This window comes from Dermochelys coriacea, chromosome 11 (genome assembly GCF_009764565.3).
Source record: "Dermochelys coriacea isolate rDerCor1 chromosome 11, rDerCor1.pri.v4, whole genome shotgun sequence".
Lineage (NCBI taxonomy): Eukaryota > Metazoa > Chordata > Testudines > Dermochelyidae > Dermochelys > Dermochelys coriacea.
Genome location: NC_050078.2, coordinates 66,118,930 through 66,138,295, shown reverse-complemented (window position 1 = coordinate 66,138,295; position 19,366 = coordinate 66,118,930). Strand labels below are relative to the sequence as shown.

General features: G+C 43.6%; 1 protein-coding gene across 14 annotated transcripts in view; it reads right to left on the bottom strand.

Annotated features, from left to right (window-relative positions):
* UNC80 (unc-80 homolog, NALCN channel complex subunit) overlaps window positions 1-19,366 on the bottom strand; it is a 192,360-nt gene that overhangs the window by 89,247 nt on the left and 83,747 nt on the right. For 9 of the 14 annotated variants that reach the window (XM_038421372.2, XM_038421379.2, XM_038421373.2 and 6 more), the window contains exons 23-25: window positions 10,821-11,033; window positions 5,625-5,796; window positions 2,656-2,789 (exon numbers count right to left, since the gene is read on the bottom strand). In XM_038421372.2, coding sequence (XP_038277300.1) covers window positions 2,656-2,789; window positions 5,625-5,796; window positions 10,821-11,033 — 519 coding nt within the window. The remainder of the gene's footprint in view (window positions 1-2,655; window positions 2,790-5,624; window positions 5,797-10,820; window positions 11,034-19,366) is intronic. The other 5 variants (XM_038421377.2, XM_038421386.2, XM_038421381.2 and 2 more) reach the window with 1 other exon arrangement.

Genomic DNA, 19,366 nt, shown 5'->3' with positions numbered 1-19,366 from the left:
AGCAATATAATGCCCCTGAATGTAGTGATATTTGGAACCACCAGGAGGGTACTGCCTGAGCCACTAGGCTGCATGAACCGTGTGGTCAGGGGGATTTCCCTGGGACTGGTGGCAAACACAGCGGGGTTAGGGGATTGCTTGCAGCTGGTATGTGTGCGTGTGTATGTGCGCACATATGCGTCAGAGGCAGAAAAACAAAGAAAACGCCAGCAGACAGCAAGAGAAGCAGTCGTGAGCATGGCCCTCAAAGAGAGTAGAGAGACAGAGCTCCTTGGCCCCACTCGTTTATAATTTTATTCACAACATCCACTTGGTGACACTGATATCTTGGAGACTGTTTTGCATGAAAACCACTAGGGTATAGAAATGTAAAATGGCAGAGCTATTTGTCAGGCTTAACAGAGGAAGAGGTGTTACAGTAAATGAGGGGTAATCAATTATTTTTTGTCAAGATCCAAATTTCTTGGCCAACGTATAGTCAAGGTCCAGACTCCAGAGAAAATAATACAAAACCAATAACAATAATGATAATAAGTAAATAAAAAGATTTTGGGGTCTGTTCAAAAGCATCTGGTGGTCCGGATTTGGCACACGGTCTGCCTACAGACTACCCCTGTAGTAAACTGTCTTAAAACAATCCAAAGAGTTAATCATGAGGAAATATCAGTTTCTTATCTCACACTCAGGAGATTTCATCCATGGCTGTACACCTGTAACTCTTACTGAAGTTACTGGGAGTTGATAGGAGTGTGTGACGTTCTGTTACATTAAAAGCTGCTTTGAAAAAAGTGAATTTTCCCAAACACAAAAACACACACACAAACATACAAAAGAGTAGAAACATTACAGACTTAGCGGTGCTTTGCATGAGAGAAATTAGACCAGTTACAGCCCTTAAAACACATGTAGAACACTTTGCAGCCCCTCAGAAAACCACCTAACTGGTCCAACAGATGATATAATAAGTGATAAGAACGGATGACTTTTCCACTTGCTTAACAATCAGTTTAAGGCTGGATTTTCAAAGGAGCGTCTGGGGAGTTGGACACCTCAGTTCACCGGGAATTGGGCACCTCAACTCCATTAGGCAGCGCTGAAAATCCCAGTTTAACTGGTTTAATCTGAACAAATGTGGATGCAGACTAGCTGAAAGGATTCAATTCATCTTTCACTGACCCCCCACAGTGTACCTCTGGCTTTATGAAAACTCGCACAACATACTGCTTCTGGTAGATGCCCCAGGAACTGTGAGAGAGGCATTCAGATCACATTGCAACTGAAATGGTTTTGGAATATAAGGCAAAACTTAAAGCAAATCAGTCCATAGGCGCTGACTTCCCCTCTGCCCAGTGGGCGCTTGACTCCCCCGCCCCGCCTCTTCCCACCCAGCCCCGCCCTGCCCCTTCCCCCCAAGTCCCCACCCCGCCCTGCCTCTTCTCCGCCTCCTCCCCAGAGCGTGCTGCGTCCCTCCCGGAAAGTCCTAAGTGGCGCCAAACAGCTGTTAGGTGGTGGGCAGGCGGGAAAGGGAGGAGCAGGGACGCGGCGTGCTCAGCCGGGAGAGAAGGAGGTGAGGAGTGGGGAGGTTGGCTGCTGGTGGGTGTGGAGTGAACTGTTGGTGGGTAAACTGGCTCATCATTATTGGTTCAGATACAAACGGTTTAGTTCTCTAGTCCTCTAGTCTAGACAAGGCCCCATTGACATGTGTGAAATCTGCAAATGCTTAGAACATCTTGGAATCAGCCACTCATTTAGGAAATGTTTTCACTGCAGACGTAACTCAGGCTCTTAGCCAGGTTTATATCTGTAAAAAGCTGCTCTACTAGCAACTTGGCTTTATCAGCAACAATAACAAAAAGGAACCAAATCTTCATATGCCCAATTCTCTTTAAAAGCACAAGCAAGCCAGAAAGGTTTCTTTGTGCAAAGAAACCCCCATTAACCCATTTCTAACTCAAAACATAACACTCAGTTCACCTTATTTCCTGAATGTTAGGGGCCATAATTGTTCACCACTTGTATAAGATTCAAACTGTCAGGCTAATGCTATTATTTCTGATAGACTCTTACATAGTGAGACTAAGTTTTCTTCCAGCTTCACACTATAAAACAAGTCCTCCTCTTCTTCTCCCACAGCAGAGTTTGAAAACTTCTTAATCGGCAGCATTTCTGTGTGGCTCAAAGACACAGATCCCTACAGATCCTAATTAGCCAGGATGTTCTTACTTTCAACATATCTGTTTTAGTAAGATGCATTTTCACCTCTAAGACTCTGTAGTTTTGTAACACTGTTTTGTAACGCTGCCATTTATTACATAGTGAAAAGGTCAACACAGATTTGCCACGCTGATTTCCTCCTTTTGGCTGATTTACTTCATTGGAGGTCTGTAAAATATTTTAGCAACCAACTTCAAACTCTAACGGCTGTGATGCCACATCATGTCAGCCTGTCAGGTACACCGTCATTAGTGACATACTGAGATTTGGGTCTAAGACTCTCATTAACATTAATGGAAATGGTGTGTCTTAATCGTTCAGCCTTCTGTGGAAATTTCAGCATAATTAAATCCCTGCCACTAATCTATCCTTTTCATCAGGTGTATGAGGAAAATAACCTTATGGGAACTTCTTCATCTCTAATTCCTGTGGCTCACTTACCACGAGAGGCTCAGTGCGTGGCCTGGGCATGTAGGGAAAGGTCTCTCGAAGAAAGGTGGTGATCTCCAAGAGAAGCTGGCATGCCGCCATCTTCAGGGCAAAAGGGCAACAACATTTGGTAGGGTTCACAGTGCCTGGAAATGAGATTTGCTTGGTAAGAGAAAACATGATACAAAATTTGGAACCAAGAATTGATGGACACACATGATGCACAATGCAAGGTGCATATGAAAAGTGTTATGATTAAATTCTAGACTCCTATATTACTTTTCTAATATTAAAAGGACAGATCCATGCCCATATCTATCTGACAGCACAAATCCCATATACTGTGAGGTATGTTGTTATCAAAACATCGGCTAACTCGAAGTGGTCTCAAAATATAAACTCTACATACAATACTATATATTAGCACAATACAGATTTAGAAACAGATACTCTCATGTCCTATATACCTTTGCATCCAGCCAAATAGATTGCAATTATGGCTAAGCTTGTGTCCTAAATGAAGATGAACTCAAACCAATAACAAATCAGCAGCCATTTTAAGTGAGATTATCAGGGCAATAATCTTGAGAAAGGGTAGCCTCATTGTCATGCTTGTTCTTTTGAAAATCATACACATCATTGTGAACAGTCAACATACAAGTACTGTGCTTACTGTTAATAACTGTCCAGAAGACTAAATAAGACAGCAGCCCTGCAACTTTGTTCTACATAATGAATACAAATGTCATTTAGAGATGGGACAATAACATGCAGTTATTGCACCCTCAAGTGTTTAGAAATTAGTAAGATACAAATTTCCATTAAAGAGGGATTCAGCAAAGCAAAGTATTTACAGGCATGCTTGACTTTACACAAATAGGACTACTCACATGCTTAAAGTTAAGCACATGTGTAAGTGGCTTTGCTGAAATGGAGTCTATATGCTCAGCTTCAAAATCTATGTTCATGATATTTTTCAACTGGTCCAACACCCATCCAAACCTTGAAGACAATGAAGTGTTCTTGTGGCCTTGACCAATTTGCAAAGAATTTTTTGGGCTAACATATAGAAGGAAAAAAAGCTGGTAGTTGTTTTGGGGTCCCTTGAAACTGCTAACGATCCTGATTTTTTTTGAATGCTTTGGGCTTGTCACTTAATGAACCATCCAAATGTCTTTTGGAGATATTTTATGTTCCCCCTGTTTTTTCTCACGTCTGATCCTGTCATGTTGCACAAAGAAACACGCAGAAACTGAACAAACAAGGGAATGCTTCAGGAATGGAGAGAACGCTATAGGCTACCAGACAAAGTCTGATCATGTTTACCTCGCATGCAGGCTCCTCGTTTATTTCTCCTGTCACGAGTGATGGAGTTCACAGGAACTAAAATGATCTGAACAGGCAGATACACTGGGGCACGCATAGGTTCTCAGGGGAAGCTTGAGGAAGTACTCTGTCTTAGGACTTGTCTACACTACATAGCCTTGGCTGGCAGAGCCATGCCAGCAGAGCCTCCTAGTGGGGACGCAGTGTAAGCCAACAGAAGGAGATTTGCCAGCATAATGGCCTCTGCCCCAAAGATCATTAGCTAAATGGACCGAAGCACTTTTCGGTCAGCATAGTTGCTTCTGACATTCAGCTAAGGGGTGTGATTTGTTTTCATACTGTTGGCCATCATAGTTATGCCAGCAAAACACCTGGTGTAGATGAAGCCATAGTGTGGATGCTGAGTGGCATTCTGAACTCCCTGGCATGTAGAGGGAGCACTCCTGCTTCTACACTCCTTCATGGGGTGCTGTCTGCCAGCTTCCACCATGGACCTATCTGACACAGTGGCCCTGCCTCCTACCCATCTGTCCTTTTGGAGTATCTGGCACCCCTGGTGGAGTAAGAATGGAACAGTCCAGGCTCTCTCAAACACAGGGAGTGCAGTTCTGCCAAGCCTCTCATGGGTCATTCAAGGTATGTAGGGGAAAGTTCCACCCCTTGTTCATTCCACCCCTTCATATGTACCAGCATAAAGCAGAATTTGGCCCAGTACAGCTATCCATGGCCACTTAGGCTAAGGCACTGTGGTCAGGAGCAAATGGTATATTACAAAGCGCTGGGAAGGAAATTCAGATACTTAGGATCTAATTCTCCTCTCAGTGATTTCACAGGAGTACAATTCCATTGCCTCTAGCAGAGTGGTCATTATGCAGTGAAAAGAGCAGCTCCTTAACCATAAAAAGGAAGCCAATAGATACATAAACAACACTTATATATTACATTCAGTGAAAAAACAGTAGTACACATACACACAAGCCAGTACACTACAGACCACACATATACAAATGGTGTTTGGAGAGGATATAATGTTCATTGCAATCTTCACCTGTAGCCTATGTCTGTATGTGATGTGATTTTATTTATTCTGATTACAGATCACATCACGATTTCAGAATCTATCAACGTCCTTAAAATGTGTTTATTTCAGCGATTTGGTACATTGTATGTTTTTTAATGATACTTTCTGTACCACCTCACTACATTTTTGTGTTAGAATCATACATGGACATTAAAATACTTAAATTCATAGCATTTGGTGCAGCTATGCCAATTTACACCATCTGAGGATCTGGTCCTTCAATATTAAGAAAATTCAGATGTAGCTAATTTTGCAAAAAATGTGGTTTTTAGGTTTTGATAAGGATGTCTTTGAAGAAGGGGAGTCAGAATGGTGTACAAGCACTTGAGCCTAGATATAAGAGATTGATCAGATTTATTTATAATCGCAATCTAAAATAATTGCAACTCACTTGCCTGTGTTTTAGATGCTATTACTTTCATTGTCTCTTATTGCCTACCATACCTACTCATATGGTATATTTTACATCAGGCACAGAAAGAAAGGGAAGGGAATTGGTGGGGAATACAGTTGGGTGGCAAGAATATGAAAGAGAAGAAGAAAAATTAAGTGCTCCTAAAGCAGAGGTTCTTACAAGCGGGGGTTCTTGTAGTAAAGGGAGTCTCCTTACTGTCATCTAAAAAGTCTTCCTCCTCATCCTCCTTTCTCAGTCTCCGCTTGGCCTCCTCATCATAAATGAGGCCCAGCAGGTTGGCTGGGCTCTCACTCTCACTGTGGCACAGCTCGTTGAGTCGGATGCCAATTGCCTGCCAGCAAGAAGCAAGGAAAAGAAAGCACAAGGGAATGAGGACCGGAGGGGACTCACCTGGATCTTGCTCATTCTCAGGCAGCTGGAAATTTCATGTTAAGAACAAAACATTTTGGTATTTTTTTAAATCACAAGAGCAATCGAGAAAACTGTGGGTTGGGGGGGAGAGCCGGAATCACCACCAAACAAATTGCAAATATTTTCTTCTATTTTTGGTCAAAATTTTGAACCTTTATCAAAATTTGGAAAAAGTGTTTATGTTTGGTTGAAACTACAGGCACTGACTTTTCAAACTGCTGGGGGGAGCTCAACCCCCGACCCTGCTTCAGGCTCCACACCCACTCCATCCCTTCCCCCAGGGCCCGACTCCAGCCCCGCCTCTCCTCCTTCCACAGCCTCTTTTTTCATCAAAATTATGCAGTGACATGTGCCATCCTTCTGCTGAAGGTTTTCTGCTGAGGAAGGATGGTCTGGTGGTGAGGATACAGCCTGGAATTTAGGAGACTGAGGTTGAATTTTCTGCTCCACCAGAGACTTCCTGGGTGACCTTGGGCAAGTCATTTAGGCCCAGATTTTTAAAGACATTTAGGCAGCTAACTCCCATGGATTTCAATGGGAGTTTGGCACCTTAATACCTTTAAAAATTTGGCCCGTAGCCTTTCTATGTCTCAGTTTCCATCTATAAAATGGGGATAACAGCACTGCCCTACTTCACAGGGTGTTGCGAGGATAAATACATTACAGATTGTGAGGCGCTCAGATAGTGAGGGGGGACATATAAGCAGCTAGGAGACAGAGATTCCCACTGAAGGAAAAAAAATAAATCTAAAAAAATTTTTTCTCCAGTCATACAAACAAACAAAACCCGCTCTAATGGCCTCGTTACTGAATGTTAGGGTAGCGGAGGTTCTGAGGTCAATGCCACAGCTGGGTCGATTAGCAAGCAGAACGCTTAACATTAAGACCAGTTCAGAACTCCCGAGGTTTTTTTCCCAAAGTGATGCTGTATGTAAGCAACGCACATCTAAGAGAACATGGAAAATCACATGGAACATTTTACTTTGCTATAGCATCATTTTGTAAGATAGCAAATGGGAGTCATTTCTTTGTTTTAACAACAATTTGGCACTGAGGCCCTCTTGGATTTAGAGGGAGTTCCTGAGAGACAGACTAAAGCTGATTTTCTGACCCTCTGAATCTCAGAACTGACGTACCAGCATAATTTATCTGCCTAAACCGAAGTGAAGCAGAGGAAGAAAAGCAGTCACAGATAGGTATGATTAAGGCTCATTCCTATTGCTACTAAGCAGCTGCTGTTAAAATGGAGCTGATAGACTCCGTATGGGATAGGAGAATGTGGAACTGTGTGGTCTGCAAGCTGATCTGGACGGCTGTCAATCTCAGTTATCTGTGAGGTTACACATTGCTGAGTAAATTCCAAAATCCTTCATACCATTTTCTCTCTCCTCACTTCAGTTATTTAAGGAAGAAATGTCTTGCTTGGTTTTCAAAGATGCGTAAATTTACCACTCATTACTACTGCTGTTGTCTACCCTGACTGATGATATAACAATCAGCTATAATTACACAGCAACCTAACTAATAATGCTACTTTGTACTAAATTCCTAATAGGAACTGATTGACAGAATTATCCTGGGCTAGCCTAGATAATGGATAGAGCAATATATCTCCATGTTGATGAAGGCAGCTTAACAAAAGAAGCCACAGGCAATGATAGACTAGACTGACCAGAACAGACTGAAAAGTCTGTCATTTAAAAAGACAATGTCACTAGTGGGATTGGATTGACTGATTCAGGGGATTAGTAATGGGCCCATCACTTTTAGTGGCATTCTGAATCCTGCCCTGGTCAGTAGAGACTTAAAGTTGTTATTATGAGAGGGCTATTTGGTAGGTTAGGTCTGGTGGCCTGAGGCTAATTCTTTACCTAACCCAGGGTTTTATAATGGCACCCCCACAGCAGTATCTGACTCTCAGTGCTCAAGTGTACCTCATAGAAAAAACATCACCACAGTTAGAATAACTCAGCAACCTTGCTGGCAATCTGAAGGAAGAGGCCAGGGACTAAATGGGCTTCAAGAGTGACCTGCCCTCTCATTCCTGTTGACTTTGACCCAGAATCTCCCTTGTAGTACAGAAGCTTCATGTCCCACTGCTAAGTGACTCTTGAGCCAGGGTTGCAAGTTATGGGTTGCACAGGGATCTTCTGGTGGCACAGAGCTGAGTGTAGTGGCTCTTATATTCCCTGATGCTGACACAGTTGGGAGGGTCAGGTGAAGGGATATGACCTGAGCTTCCTTATACCTAGGCAATCTCTAGCCAGCACAGTGGCCTCTTGAGGTCATTAGTAGCCAGCATAATTTAAAACGCCTTCTAAGCTGCTGCCACAGGTTACACCAGAGGACTAGCCTTGCATACAGTTAGCTTAGGATTGAGACAGCACAAAAGCTGCCTTTGGAGCCCCCTCCTGAAACGTGTTTTGTGCTCCTCAGCCTCACCAAGAAAATGGTCCTAGGTCAAAGGGAGGTGCTGACCATGGTGCCCTGGCTCTGTAGATAAACAGAAGACTTAAGTCTCCAGGGACACATGTCAATTTGGCACCTTCCAAGAGCAGCAGATGGGTGTTAAATATGGGGAAAACGTTGCACTGTCAAGAGTTGGCTCTGAATTTTCCCTTACTTTAAAATAAAGTAAAAAAGAGAGGGAGAGGTGCAAGTAATAATTAACAATAATAATAAAAGAGTGTGCTTCCTCTGCACAATTGCTGCTAAGCTATTAGCTCAAAAATTCAACTCCAAGAGCTGAGCATATTTCCACAAACTTGTGGTACGGTGCCAGGAAAGGTAAACACAAGAGAGCTATGTTGGCGCCTGCTGTATTTGAAACCCATAAGATAAAAAAAAACAATATTTGCTGCAGGGAAAGACATTTTATGTAAAAGCCTCCAAAAAGGGAATTAGAAATAAAACAGAAGCTAAAAAATAAACTGAAAGCTATAAAAATCCCCAAGCCCCTAACATTGACAATATCCTTATAAGCTAGTGTGATGACAGAATGTGTCTGAAGGCTAACGAGAACCACAGCTTTTTACCATGGCAAAGCTTCTCTTTAGACAGGTTTCAGAGTGTTAGTCTGTATTCGCAAAAAGAAAAGGAGTACTTGTGGCACCTTAGAGACTAACAAATTTATTTGAGCATAAGCTTTTGTGAGCTACAGCTCACTTCATCGGATGCATTTGGTGTCTTTATACACTGTGCCCTTCACGAACATCACCTATACCATTGGGGACATGGTGGAGATTTCACTTTTGGTGACTGTAACCCATATCTATAATTAATATTACAGGGTGAGGAGAAAGGAGGCACTAGAGACAAAGAAAGGGGTTAAATCACAGGCCCCTCCCTCCTCAGTATTTCACAGCTCTCCTTTGTGGGTGAGTGGGCCAGAGTTGGGAGAAGGGGGCTGGAGCAGTAACCCTGAAATGTCTTCAATTTGAGTTGAAGGGTGTCCCTGAACTCTCTCTTGCAGAGTACCACTGATTTCTGTTGCTGCAGGTTTTTCTACCTTTCTTGAGCAGGATAGCTAGTTCTGACTCACGCAACTACGTGCTTAAATAAAAGTATTTACACAGATGCAAATTCTGTGTATTTACTTATCAGCTATGTTAGTAAATCAGCAGGGATGCAGCAAATGTCAATGGAAGCCAGAGCCTTCAGGATTTCATGGCCCCCTCGTTACCTTGGGGCAGGAGAAAGCCTGGCATCTCAAAACACTGAAGAGCCTTTGTACTGAGGTAATCAATTATTCGTTTTCAGTGTCTGCTCATTGGCAATAGCTCCAACTAGTTTCCTTGGCATGAACTGCTGCTCTCACATAATGGACATTGGGTCTTTGGAATCTTGTTCTCCAGAGGCTCCCTTCAGTCTGTCACTGTGAAACCAGAAAAGCCCACCTTGAGATGGATGAAAATGCCTAGGGAAAAAAAAGTGCAAGTACCAAATTGCTGCAACGGTACACACAGGCCCTTTGAGGTTTGGGAAGGGATCCTCCTGGACCAAGTAATATTCCATTCCAGCATAGCTTTTAACAATTCCTGTGGACAGCAGATGCCCTGATTGTGAGGAGGAAACAGTTTGAAATTCATATTGCTGCTGACCCTGGCTCCATGGGGAGGGATCAAACTAGCTCCTGGTGATTACAGCCAACCTCTGTCTCCCTCTCTCAGAACCTTGAGAAAAGAGCAAGCTGGGAGATACAGTCCACCAAGGCAGTCATGTAAGCAGTCCTATCCTGGAATAAGGCATGATGGGAAATAAAAGGAGTACATAATCCCTGTCCTTTCCACAAACAGGGTAGATTAGACATAGAGGGAGCAAGGCTGTGCTGGTGATCTCTCCTGGAAGGTGCAGAGCAATTGCATCAAGTGCCTGTATTTTTTTAAGCCTTTGATTTGTTTTTAATGATTTTTGAGGCACGCGCTCCTCAACAGTATCTGAAGTAACCAAGGGGATTATGGATTGGTTTGGCTGTCCATGTGGAGAGGCTTACATAAAGACCCTAGGCTGCGGAACATTTTATTTACAAACTCCAATTTGCATATTTATTTTTTGTTTGGCCTGACACTCATTATGCTATATCTTTGCTTTTATTAAAACAGAAAGGTAACACAAATCTCACTTAAAGCCAGATATCCAGGCTTCAAAATGCTGGAACCTCTGCAGTGCAATAAGTGAGAAGAGTAAAAATGAGTTTACCCCAGCATTTCATACTAACAGCTGCATGATGCAGCTTCCAATGAGGGCCAGGCACTCAGCAGGTATATCCTGGCATAGCTCCCATGGAACCAGGCTGATTTACACCTGCTGAAGATCTGGACCTATGTGTCTAAAGTGGATGCTAGAAGGAAGGACATTAAATTTTGAGCCCCTCCACTCCTCTTGATTTGATTGCCATTTGATTATTTTAGCTTAAAGAAAAAAAAAAAAAAGGTGAAAACTTACATCTCCCCACTGGTAGAAGAGTTTGGCTGCATTCCACTGCAGCTTCTGGTTCCGTTTGTTCCCCACTATTGGAGAACGTCCACGGGACAGGCCTTTCTTAGTGATGTTCACATGGTGCCCCTTCATCCACTCTGGCCAGTTGCCGCGATTGCAGCGGTGAACGAAGCGAGCGCATTCTAGAAACAGGGCTGCTCTTGCCACTATGGGAGCTTCCTGAAATGTTTGCAAAATTACATTAAAAACTATGAACCAACCAATCTAACTTAAGAGATGGCATTATCTGGACTGGTTTGCAAATGGAAAGCAGCTATCTCTGGAGGATCACAGTTAGTGTGATTATCCTTTAGGTATCAGAGTAGCAGCCGTGTTAGTCTGTATTCGCAAAAAGAAAAGGAGTACTTGTGGCACCTTAGAGACTAACAAATTTATTAGAGCATAAGCTTTCGTGAGCTACAGCTCACTTCATCGGATGCATTTGGTCGTGAGCTGTAGCTCACGAAAGCTTATGCTCTAATAAATTTGTTAGTCTCTAAGGTGCCACAAGTATTCCTTTTCTTTTTATCCTTTAGGTAGGTTCTCTGCTAGTATCAAACCCATGACCTCTGCATCTATTACTTAGGGTACAAGACCAGGTCTAAATTTCTATACCTGGTTCAGTCACTAGAGGAAGGCAAAGATCCACATTGGTATTAATGTGGTTACAATAACGGGTGTCTATTGTCTTCAAATCACCTTTAATGACACCCCTGTTTTCTGTCACTGGTGGTATACCTCACTCATAAAGGAGACATATAAGATGGGCTGGCTAAGAGTGTGAAATAAACAGAGATGTGCCTGAATCAAACCCCTAGATTTGAACACCCCTGAACCTTGGGAAAGTTCAGATCCGGATGTGATTTATGTGTCTGGCCCCTACATCTATAACACACCAATAGCAATGCTTAAGATGTTTTGGGCTGGCCAGAAGGGAGAGAATAACAGTAATATAAATAAATAAATCAATTCTCACTTGTGTGGACACAGATATAATATAAAATTTACTTCCATTTTCTGCCCAGTCCCTCCTGCTCACTAATGATCACTTCTTTTAAAGCAATTTTATTGGTTTTTGCAAATAATGTGACAACATAGACAAATATACACATATGTATGCAAATCAAGGCATGCATACAGCCTCTTCTTGACTCTGTGTTTTTCTTTATCTATTATGGCGGTATTTAACAGCACACTGCACTATGCTACAATTAACTGTCTGTTTCCCTACTTCATTAGAAACCCTTTTATCCAGAAATTTGTATAACTGCCAAAAAATAAAACTGATTCCAGCTGAAACTTTTCCCAGAGCAGTGAGCAAAATTTTCAACCTGCTTACATCAGCATGCCTGAAAATACTGTAGACAAAAATGCCAGTTTGGGCACATATACACCAGCATTTCCATGCACCATGATTTGTTCTGCCTGGGTGACACGGGTGGCTTCATGGAGGCTTGCTGAAATGGAGCCCAGCACATTTTGTGCTGACAGCAATTAGACATGGGTGGACCAAATTCTGTGATGGTATAAATCGGTGTAACTCCACTGACTTCAGCAGAGCTCTGCCAATTAATGCCAGCAGAGAATTTGACCTGAAGCCCTAACATTAGGTATCCAACTTTGAAAATTTTTGCCTTAATTTTTTTCAAGCAAAATTTGTTCATGTGTCCCAACATACCAAAAATTTGTTTTTCATAACAGGGAGAAATGATACCTATCTTAGTTGAATTTGATTGAAAATGCCCCATTTTAAACGACACTGTGCTTGCCCTCATGAATATGTTGAGGGTTTATTTGGCAATAACATAATCTTTTCAGTGTTGTTATATGTATTTTTCCAATTTTATTTTTGGGCTTGCCTTAAGCTTAATTCTGAATATTAGTATAGAAAGTGAATAACTGGTATTGAAGTACAAACAGTACAAATAAGGTGAACAACCAAATACAAACAAGTTCCAGTGAACTTCAAATAAATTTCACAAGGTGGCCTCAAAATAGATAGGACTCCTGGCAGGGTTGGGCCCTGCTAAGTGATTTTTTTTACATTGCCTGTCTGTTTTTTGTTTAGCGATGAATCTTTCTTTTTTCTATTTTATACCCCAGAATGATTGTGTCTCATTGATTGTCCTCACTCCATCAGGTTTCTCTGATGCCTATTATATCAATATCCTCCTTTAACACAAGGCACTTTAGTTCACCCATCTTATTATTTAGACTTCTAGCATTTGTGTACAAGCACTTTAAAAATTTGTCACAGTTTATTTGTCTGTCCTTTTCTGATGCATCAGATTCTTTATGTGAATGTTTCTCATCTGATCTGGCCCACATTATCCTCTTTCATCCCCCCTCCTGACTAAAACCTAGAGAATCTCTATCAATAGACTCCTCTAAGAGAAGTCTCTGTCCAATCCACGTGTGCCTCTGCAGCAATCAGTTTCCCCCATCTCTTAGTTTAAAAACTGCTCTGCTACCTTTTAAACGTGAAGTGCCAGCAGTCTGGATCCATTTTGGTTTAGGTGGAGCCCATCCTTCTTGTATAGGCTCCCCTATCCCAAAAGTTTCCCCAGTTCCTAATAAATCTAAACCCCTCCTCTCTACACCATTTTCTCATCCACGCATTGAGACTCTGAAGCGCTGCCTGCCTTCCTGGCCCTGTGCATGGAACTGGTAGCATTTCAGAGAATGCCACCATAGAGGTCCTGGATTTCAGTCTCTTTCCTGAGTAGCAGCCGTGTTAGTCTGTATTTGCAAAAAGAAAAGCAGTACTTATGGCACCTTAGAGACTAACAAATTTATTAGAGCATAAGCATCTCTTTCCTAACAGCCTAAATTTGGCCTCCAGGATGTCTCTCCTACCCTTCCCTAGGTCACTGGTACCTACATGTACCATGACCAGCGGCTCCTCCCCAGCACTACACATAAGTCTATCTAGATGCCTTGAGAGATCTGCAACCTTCGCACCAGGCAGGCAAGTCACCATATGGTTCTCCCGGTCATCACAAACCCAGCTATCTATGTTTCTAATGATCGAATCTCCCGTTACTAACACCTGCCTTTTCCTAATGACTGGAGTTCCCTCCCCCGGAGAGGTAACCTCAGTGCGAGAGGATACCCCAACATCATCTGGAAGGAGAGTCCCAACTATGGGAAGGTTTCCTCTCTTCCCAGTTGACTGCTCTCCTTCTCTGGGCCTTTCATCCTCCTTAATAGTGCAGGGGCTGTCTGACTGGAGGTGGGACAAATCTACAGTGCCCCGAAAAGCCTCATCAACATACCTCTCTGCCTCCCTTAGGAGTGTTAATGGTCCACTTCCCCTTGACTGGTCCCTTGGAATATGTGCTAACTACTTATGCTAAACAATCTGTTCCACCTTGTATTTAGCTGGGAGACTCTGAGTACCTTTCCCAGACCTGAAGAAGAGCTTTATGTAGCTCAAAATCTTGTCTCTTTCACCAACAGAAGTTGATCCAATAAAAGATATTACCTCACCCATCTTGTCTCTCTAATATCCTGGGATTAACACTGCTACAACAACACTGCAAATAATAAAAGAAAATTGTTTTTCTCATTTTTATTTTATTTTCCTACCCCCTCATTTCCTGCAATTTTTATAGGCAAAAAGCAATTTAGCCAACGCTCCACATCTTTTTAAATGTCCACAGCTCATGAGCAGGCGCTAGTGACTAGGTGATTGTTAAAGAGTTGAGATGATGACTCTGTATCCATAATATATTGATTTCACGGTGCACAAATGCATGTGTAAAATGTATTTAGGTATTAAGACAACAGCAACTTAAGCAGGTGAGGATCTGCCTCTAAAGAACCACACACCATTGATTCAATTACAGTCACAAAAGGTTATGAATACAATTGAAAAATGTGGGGCCTCTGGCAGACTGCCAAAAAAAAAGAGAGAGATTTTGGCTAGATTAAAAAAGAGAAACATTTCGGGGAGGGGGAGGGGTAATTGCTTTTTGGTGTGACATTCTGTTGTAGTTTGCCTTTCATTTTAATTCAAATGAGGGCAGAAAATATCTATCTGTTAGAATTCCTGTGAACAATGGGAATAGGCATCGTGTTAGAGGTTCTGAAATGATGCACGACTATTTGGGTTAATAGCTGAAAGTCAGGGATTCAGTGACACCAAAGAGGTGGGATTATACCTAAGGCTTGTATTGACTGTTAGCTACCTAGGACAGCCATCATACATTATGGCCCATATGTATCCAAGATACATGGAACAAGGAGTAGGTGAGGATCAACGTACCCCAAAAGAGCATAACATTAACCTCGTCTGTAGCAATATTCCCTCTAATTTTTAACAGGCCATGTGTGCAAAAAATGTCTTCTGTGCCGCCGCCGAAGCAAAGCAAAACAAAACAAAAAAAGCTGCCGCCAAAGCTGGAATGCACGCGGTGTTTCGCCGCGCATGCGGGGTTTAAGATCTGTGTGCGCGCGCACACACCCACAGCTTAGAGGGAACAGTGGTCTGCAGATTTATCAGCACCGGGAAGATTGAACCCATGATGTCGTTCTCAGGTCCATGGTGCAGCAGTTATGGTGTTTCACTTAGGCTTATATATCCACTAGGGTACAAGAAAATGAACCAAGGTGATGGTCCCAAGCAGAGAATTAATCTATTATCATCTAGGGGCTTGTTTTTACATACAGCAATACAGAGGTGCAGCTGTGCTACTGTAGCGCCTTAATGAAGATGCCCCTACGCCCATGGGAGAGCTTCTCCTGTTGGCGTAGTTAATCCACCTCCCCGAGAGGTGGCAGCTATATCAAAGGCAGCAGCTCTCCCATCGACATAGTGCTGTCTACATGGGGGTTAGACAATGTTGTCAGCGACGTAGTTATACCAACATAGCTCTGTAGTGTAGATCTGGCCTAGGTCTTTCAAGGGAAAAGAGACTGAGGCAATTAAAGATGGTGGGTGGGAGAGTAACAAGGGATGAAAGAGGAAGGATGGTCCAATAGCTGAAATGCTGGAACTAGGGGTGCTGGGTTCAACTCCCCGCTCTACCACAGATTTCCTGTGTGACTTTGGGCAAATAATTTGCAGAATGGAGGGACACAGAGAATATCTGTAACATGAGGATAATAGCACTTCCTCTCCTCACAGAAGTGAGGAAGAATAAATAAATTAAAGGTTGTGAGGTGCTCTGATACTGCAGTGATGGGGTTTCACAAAAGTACCACGGATGGACAGATGATCTGCCTGCACACCCGGGGAGTTCTTCCTGGACCCGTGTGGCTCTGCACCCCCTACAGGGACGGTTCTGTATAGCAGGCACAATAAAGTTCTTAAACAGATTTACTGGATATTGCTCTTTGCTCACTGCTCTCAAAGACAGTAACTTTCTCATACTCACCAACACCCAGTGGTGAGCTGGAGCCGGTTCGCACTGGTTCGCTAGAACCGGTTGTTAAATTTAGAAGCCCTTTTAGAACCGGTTGATCCATGAGGGACAACCGGTTCTAAAAGGGCTTCTAAATTTAACTGGCCAAAAGTGGCGCCTTAGACGCTGACTCCATGGGTGCTCCAGCCTTGGAGCACCCAAGGGGAAAACCTGGTGGGTGCACAGCACCCACTGATAGCTCCCCGCTCCACCTCACCTCCGCTCCGCCTCCTCCCCTGAACGTGCTGCCCCGTTTTGCTTCTCCGCTCACCCACCCCCCCGGCTTCCTGCGAATCAGCTGTTCACTGATCGGCTGAGAAGCAGGCGGCAGCTTCGCACTCAGGCACCGGGAGGAGGAGGTGAGCTGGGGTGGGGTGGCACGAGGAGGGCCGCCCACACCGCAGCAGGTAACCCGCGGGGGGCGCAGGGGAATCGCTCCCTTCCCCAACTCACCTCCACCACCCTGGGCCTGAGCGGGAAGCCGCCACCTGCTTCTCAGCCCTCCCTGGCTTCCCACCGAACAGCTGATTCGAGGGAAGCCGGGGAGGAGGCGGAGAAGCAGAGCGGGGCAGTGCGTTCGGGGCGGAGCGGAGGTGAGCTGGGGCTGGGTGCGGGGTGGGGAGCTGCCAGTGGGTGCTCTGCACCCACCAAATTTTCCCCATGGGTGCTCCCGCCCCGGAGTACCCTGGAGTCGGCGCCTAAGGCGCCACTTTTGATGTGATCAGTGAGGGGAGCGGCCACACCCCCTGCTCCCCACCTAGCTAGGCTCCCCCACCCCGAGGATCCAGAGGGACCTGCAGGATGCTTCCTGGGAGCTGCCCCAGGTAAGCACTGCCGGGACTCCCCACCTTGCCCCCAGCAGGTCCCACTGGTTCTTAAGAGTGGGGTGGGCCCCCGGTTCTGGGGGCGGACAGGGGAGGGGGTGGATGGGTCAGGAGTCCTGGGGGGCGGGGAGCGTCAAGGAATGCGGGAGGTTGGATGGAGCAGGAGTCCCAGGGGGTGGGGGTGGACACTCATGGGGTGAGGAGGGAACCGGTTGTTAAGATTTTGGCAGCTCATCACTGCCCAAGCGACAGGGAAGTTGGATCTCTTGGGCCTAATTCAGCAAACCCTTCCTCACTTATGAAATCCTTACTCATTCAAATAGTCTCAGTGGTCTTGCATGTTTGGGGAAGGATTTCCCTCCCAGGTAAAGGCTGGGGGTTTGGCCCCTTGTTCTGCAGAGTCCTGCTCAGATGTTCCAAATTTGAAACATGAAGTGGGTCACCCGCAGAGAGAATGACCCTGCTAAACGTGATAGTGCATAGACTCCCTGCAATAGCTTACCTGGAGCCCAGAGCAATCGGAAGCAGCAGCAAAAGAAAGATGAAGATGTGACAGAATGGACAGGGATGGATTCACATCACAGAGAAACACATCACAAATGGAGAGAAATGAATCGGGCAGGCGATGCGTAGCTGAAAAGAACCACAAGTTACCACGGTTACCGTCAAAACTCAACACAGCAGCAAAATCCTAAGTAGCATTGCTACTTTCTATGGAATTTTGTTTACAAATCATCAAAGTAAAATCTCCACCTTTTTACATTAGAATTCCCATAACACTTTTTTGTACTGTATAAATCAACCTGAATAAGAATCACATTTTTCTTAATTCATATTTTACAGAATCCCAGAGGGGCTCCTCAATAGTCTGTTCAACTCATGCTATAAAATGAAAGGCTGATCTGGACGAGCAAGTGGCTTAAGATGGAATCAAAATGAGATAATATCATGCTACTGTCTGATCCTGTAGAGGTTTGTGAACAGAGAGCCTCCAATTCCATTCTTGTCTCCTTCACTTGTCAAGTAATTTTGCAAGACTAATACTACCTACTGATAGTAACTTTTTTGTGGCCACCCCTTTCTTCACCATGGCAGTTCAAACAAATTTATTCCCTATGCCCCTATTCTCTCTTCTGGGAAAAAAACATACCTATTTTTAAAATAAACTGTTAGTTGCTTGAGAAAGAGGTCAGACTGACAGCTCTTCTCTCTCTAGCCATAAGGCAAGTACATTGCAGGCAGCAGCTGAGCAAGTGTATGAATACCAACTCATCATTGGGCATCGAACCCTGAATTGGGAGCAATTGCTCCAGGAGTAAATGGTTAATTCAGTCTCTCTGCCCTTTAAGCACTTGGGCTTTCTGTCAGTACTTGGTGTCAAGTATTGCCATTTGCATCAGTCAGCTCTGGTCTCGACTAGGATAAAAATGTGATGTTAGAACATATTAGCTAACACATTTTGATTAATACTTTCTAGAAGTCCAGTGCGGAGACAGCAATATTGACTAACATGCACTAAGCAGGTCATGGTAAAGAGTATTGTGCCCTAGGCCTTAACTCGATCAGTTTATCACATGTTAAAGGCAGTGGCCCCTCTCTACACTAGACTTTTCAAACATGTTCATTAGAATATTTTAGCCAGCACATTCTAACAACACACCTTTGATTCTAGTCCTCTGATGTGGGAATTTATCCACAAGGGACTAGAGTGGCATACCAAACCCATTCAATTTAGACCTCGAAATTATCTTCAGTAGGTAACAGATTTAATTTACTACCAGCCCAGACTGAATTTCAGCTGGAGACAAAGGAGTAAAATGGCCTGTAACCAATTATTAATGCTCATAAAACACTTGGTAACCCATTATCACCCAGCTTTACAAAACCAAACCCGGGATGGATGTCACTTCTTGGATAATATGTTACTAAGTAGCTTCTAGTCTTCAAGGCAGTCTGTGGTGCAATGTATATAATAAATCACTACCTTTTAATACCTATGCTCTTGTTCCACTGCTCTAATTTCTCTAAATTGCAGTAGCAAATATGTTTAAACTATCTGTGCTAATCAAAGACCCTTTGATCACTTTAAGAATGGAATTACTTGTGAAGTCTGCATGAAAAACATGCTGATGAAGGTTGAACTAGACTGAAATTGGAGCTGATCGCCCCTAATTTTTAACAGTTGTCATAGCAACATGGCTAGGGAAAATCATTTAAAATAAGGAGCTTTTAATTTGCATCAAATCTAAATCACATAAATGTTTGAAAAGCGTGGAAACTTCGG